Source organism: Camellia sinensis, chromosome 9 (assembly GCF_055761805.1).
Source record: "Camellia sinensis isolate YWXY chromosome 9, ASM5576180v1, whole genome shotgun sequence".
Classification (NCBI taxonomy): Eukaryota; Viridiplantae; Streptophyta; class Magnoliopsida; order Ericales; family Theaceae; genus Camellia; species Camellia sinensis.
Window position 1 is genome coordinate 76,665,550 of NC_138969.1, and position 5,411 is coordinate 76,670,960.

Here is a 5,411-nt window from a genome sequence, read left to right on the forward strand (position 1 = left end):
TCACTTTCTTCCCATGCTTTGATTAGGGATAACCTTTTTTACCAGTTATGGACGAGTAAATTATTCATTTTCTAAGTTTATTCAGCTCTAAACAGTGCAATTCTCATAGGCATTATGTAGTTCATAGGCATTCGTAAACAGTGCAATGCTTTGATCCAGGTATTCGTGAGTCTGTATTCTTTTGATTCGATTATGTCCTCTCTACATTTTCTCAATTCATCGCTCTTCTTTCTTCTCCTTTCTCGTGTTCATAATTTTACTACTTTTTCACTCTTTTTTTTTTCTTTTTTGAGTTTCGGTTGAGAGTTTCTAGTTTTAATCTCGGTTCTCGAGAAAGAAGTGAAACTTTAATTGATTTTAATTGTATAGATCGATCGCAGAAAAACACTACACTTTCGGTGCAGAGTTGAGTCGAAAAAATGAAATACCTGCTTCAAGGTCAGGTGCTCATTCACTTCCTAAATCCAATAAGAATAATGTGCTCAGTACAAGCCACTCAAAGCATAATCAGATTGGTCAAACAGGTATACGTCAATTTTTGCTGGTCATACTAGACCGTTTGTTGAATCAAATTTGTTGCCCGCATCAGAAAAAAATGGATTTGTTTAAAGAATAATTAGATTGGCTAACCAGGTTATTATTGTAACAGTATTAATTTTTAAAGGCATTGAATCTGTAATAATTTGTTTAATGTTTATCTGTAATAAATGAAATTGATGTGTCTCTCTGTGATCTGTAACTTATTTTTTCTGCAGATATATATTGTTCAAAAGAGTGCAAGAATACAAGACCCCTTTAAAAATACTAAAAGTTCTTCAAATAAAGCAAAGGCTGGTTGTGATTCCTCATCTTTGTCTGCAAAATCACCACTTCAGCATCCTAGAAGGAATATGGTAAGACTCCAAAAGATCTTTTGACTATTGGCTTAGTGAAACATCGTCATAGAATTTATGGGTTTATGTGTGGCTAACCTTTATGCTATATAAGTTTCTTGCTTTAGTGTTTTGCTGTCATTTTGATTTTGGAAACAATCATCACACATTGGTCTTTGCTTTGAGCTTTTCTCAAGATGTTTAGTATATGAAACAAAGATCATATTGCTTTAGAAATGAAGCTTTCTGAACAAGGGATTGCCACTTTGTTGCCAATATCCCTAAAGTGAACAAGCAAAAATCAAATGATTTCACCTTTTTTTTTTTCTTTTTTTCTTGCCTTTTCTTGAGAATCAAACATAACTTAGTAGCAACAACCTTCTTTCACACCCCTCACAAAGAGAAAACCAAGTCACCTACCTTAATCATAAGTCATCATTGTCCCATTTCCTTTTGGCTACCACTAATAATCTTATGTACTAAGGACAGTGAAACCAGAGCTTGAAGACCCTAACATTGTTCTGTCATAATCCATATAAGCAAAAATCCTAATTTTCTGGGTTTCAAAAATAAACCTTAATTAAGTCAACTTTGTTCATAATTTGGTAAGGCAATCTGATGCTTTTATTTGTTGTATGATGATTATGATTTTTTGAGTATATATTAGTTACCATGTAATGGAAAGAAGTATGGGTAATAAAGAAAGTTCATGGTGATTTTTTGGTGTTTGTACTAAGGACAGTGAAACCAGAACTTGAAGACCCTAACATTGTGCTGTTTTGAACTGCTTTACCTGATCAAATTTGATTGGAAGATATACTGTTGAAGTTGTATTAACAACTTTATAATTTGAGGATAAAAAAGTTAACTTCTCGAACAAATATGTGGCATTTTTTCTTTGCATCTTTTTTATTATCTCTATGTATGTATGTTGCTATGTACATATATGTATGCAGTTAGATATTGAGATTCCTTCTGAGAATTTACTTTCTTGCCCGTATGAATATGTATAAATGTTTATAATTTCAACTTTTTTTTTTTTTTTTTTTTTTTTTTTTTTTTTTTTTTTTTTTTTTTTTTGCTTTTCTAAAGGTACTCTTTGATTCTGAAACTGTGCGGTGGTTGAACCATGTGGTTGAAAAGATTTGGCCTGTTTGTATGGAGCCCATTGTTTCACAGAAAATTCTCCTCCCTAGCATACCTTGGTTCTTGGAGAAGTACAAACCATGGACTTTGGTACGAGTCTACCCTCCTAAATACGATTAATTGCTGTCCTTGTTCCATTTTTCTGGTTCAGCATCTATATATGGGACGATCACCTCCTGTGTTCACAGAAATGAGGGTTCTTCATCAAACCACTGATGACGACCACTTGGTATGTAATACTGTCTTAGTCATGGTGGATTTATGTCAATAATGTATTACTTCTAGTCATAATTTGTTTCGTAGCCAGAATAATAGTTGAAATTCATTAAACGCAGGTTTTGGAGTTGGGAATGAATTTTCGTAGCCAGAATAAAATTAGCTTAGCTTTTTGTCACTCTTCCCTTGGAGCTTCTCAAAACTCATGTTTGAATATCAACAAAATTTCAACGAATTGATTTTCCAATAAAAAAAATTTTAAAAAAAAGAAGCTACATGTTTTATAGAAACTGAGATTTTTATTTGGAATATGGAATTGCAGCCATCAATGAAGGTGTTTAATGACATGCTTCATGAGTTGGACATTGGGAGAAATAACCCAGATGGCGCAGACCAGGGTTTTATTGGAAGTTACTTTCCAGACTTGCTTGACCAGCCAATGTTCCACCCACCACTTAACGGGTACCAAGCTTGTTGGAACATACAGACTTCCTTTGGGATATCAAATGGATGCCTCCTACTATTGTGAGTAACACAATTTTCTTTCATTATTTCTGCTTTTGTATCTTCTCAACTCTTGTATAGGAAATCTAACTTCAAAGCTCTTCAACCTCTTTTTCCTTACTTTAGTAATTAGGCGGTGTGCCCTCACGTTATTGATGTTGTTTGTTTCTTTTACAGGTTGCTTTTTTAAATATGTTTACCCTAATTACTTTGTATTCACCAATTATCCCCATTTCTCTTTATGTTTCAATTGAGGTAGGGATCACACTGTTACAGTATTTGACCTGCTCAAGGGTGGATCACAAATAGTTCCTTTATATTTGAAAAATCTAGAAATCCCCTATATGTTGATTTGTGATTATGTATCAATTTTAAGCAGAATATAACAATCCCAATCAAACAATCAAGACAAAGAGACACAACGATTTAACGTGGAAAAAACCACAATTGGACACCTCCAACTGTGATTAAAAAAACCACGGGCAACAGCCACAAGAACAATCCACTAAGAAGATTTAAAGGAATTACACAGGTATACTCTCAATTACCTAGCGAATCCACAACGCCTAATTGAACCAACCTCTATGTGCCTCTTCCAACCCCATCTTCACCACGGAATTGTCTTTCTGATGAGCCACTCTGGATTCCACCACAGCTTCAGGCTCGAATTCTTCAGAATCCACAACTGAAGAACAACACTCTCTTTTGTAGAACAAAACACAACCTTTGATGTACTCTCTTTAGAACATGAGTTGAAGACTCAATCAAAACATCAAAGAAAACTATCAAAATCTCTCCAGATATAAACCTTAAGATCCAAAAATAAGATCTGGAGAAGTCCTATCAATTACTTAGTTTTGGCAGAAAACCAAGTATTTATAGAGAACCAAAAGTAATCCTAGATTCAGAAGAAAACCAACTCTTTAATCAAATCTGGAAATCTGGGATCGCGCGGTCCGCTCGAGCTCAACACAGCCCGTTCGAGCGGACTGACCAAAAACTGCGTGCGAACAAACTGAGATGCGCTCGAGCGTAGGAGAATCCGCTCGAGCGTAAAATCACACCCACCAGTATTTTTTGCTTGCCCTGACAAAATACTGAGACCTGCTAATCTACGCTCGAGCTCACAAGGCTCCGCTCGAGCGGACAGAACAAAAACACAAAAAATTACAATTGAATCAACACAATGTTTTGTCTCCGGATTTGACAACATAGGTAGTACCTTCTCTGAAAAGCACAATTCGGGTTGGATTCGCATCTAAACACTCATAGCCTTACTGAAATAAAAGTGCGAAAAAAATATAACTGAAAGGAGTTTTGTCAAACGGGGTTGCCAAGAATAAAACCTAACAATCTCCCCCTTTGGCAATGCCGTGACAAAACACACCTAACAAATAAAATCCTAAACACCCCAACCCATTACAGCCAAAAAAAACCAACTTCTTGCTCAAGGTCATGATCTGCAAAACAGTTATTAGTGCCATAATCTCCAAAACAACTATTAGTCCCACAAGAGTATATGAAAAAACAATAGACATATGACACAATTATCTTGAAACATGAGATGGAAAACATGAATAGATGAAAACTAAGACTCATGAAAAACAACTCTCAAACAAAAAAAGCAAGATCAAAGACCACCCCAAGCAATGATATGACGAAGTAAATATCAGGGGCATGCAAGAAGGGCAAATAGGGCATAGCAACATGCAAAATAAATAGCCAATCTCCCTTACCAAAACATATCAAAATGAACCAAACTCCCCCTCACTAAAAGCAACCACAAACACTTAAAACAGTGAACAAGAAGAGAATGATAAAAATAATATGGTGGGGCAAGCAAGGAATTTCAGATTAGTACCTTAAAACACATAAGATTATCCAAGAAGCACCATTACAAGAAAACACAATGTGCACAGTCTGTAGAAGATTCCTCATGCAAGAAAGTGATGCATTATGTGAAAAGCATAGATCCCATGATAAAAAGTGTGTGTGTGACTCTTGGAGTTCGACAAACACTAGATTCAATCCTAGTAGTGATATGAAAGTTGGACCTCCGACAAGAGAATCTTAAGCACGCCAAAGGAAAGTCAAACCACTAGGAATCAAGGGGTATTTGGTGAGTAAAGGCGGAGGCTCCCCCTCAATCAATAAATCTTTTTCCTTTTTTTTCACACACTTTTTCTTTTCTTTATTTTTCACATTTTTTCTTTTCTTTCTTGTGCATATTTTTCCTTTTTCTTTTCTTTTTTCTTTTTCTTTTTCTTTTTTCTTTTTCTTTTGCACAATCATTGGTGGCTGACACGCTCAAGAGTATGGAAACCGAACCAGAGAAGCATGGATATAATAAGGATGGCCTGGTTGGTGACTCTGAGGTAGCCTTTTCCTCATGGCTAGACTGCAAAGAATAGAGGGGAAAGCCATGGAGGTGCAAAAAGATGGTAGGTGGTTAAGAGACTCAACATCACCCAAGATATGCTAGTATAGGTCAATTCCTCTAGAAAAGCAAAAGATACAATGCCAGAAGTCAAAAAAAAATAATCACTAAGGCGGAAGACTCCAAAATTTGCTAATCCAAGAGTGTGTACAGAATGAGACATACTAATCAAAAACACACACTCCAAAACGAGTAATGACCACAGAAACCACACATATATTAACATGTAATGGATA

General features: G+C 35.5%; 1 protein-coding gene across 1 annotated transcript; it reads left to right on the forward strand.

The window, feature by feature from the left end:
- Window positions 1-399: 399 nt before the first annotated feature.
- On the forward strand, window positions 400-3,049 carry LOC145799127 (uncharacterized). The gene is made up of 4 exons (XM_082888671.1): window positions 400-524; window positions 756-893; window positions 2,557-2,759; window positions 2,916-3,049. The coding sequence occupies exons 1-4, from the start codon at window positions 420-422 to the stop codon at window positions 2,926-2,928; spliced, it is 459 nt and encodes a 152-aa protein (XP_082744797.1). The 5' UTR covers window positions 400-419; the 3' UTR covers window positions 2,929-3,049.
- The last annotated feature ends 2,362 nt before the right edge of the window (window positions 3,050-5,411 follow it).

Coding starts and splice junctions, on each gene's coding strand:
- LOC145799127 (XM_082888671.1), top strand. CDS start 420: ATGAAATACCTGCTTCAAGGTCAGGTGCTCATTCACTTCCTAAATCCA. Junction 525..755: donor TAATCAGATTGGTCAAACAG/GTATACGTCAAT, acceptor TTTTTTCTGCAG/ATATATATTGTTCAAAAGAG. Junction 894..2,556: donor AGCATCCTAGAAGGAATATG/GTAAGACTCCAA, acceptor ATGGAATTGCAG/CCATCAATGAAGGTGTTTAA.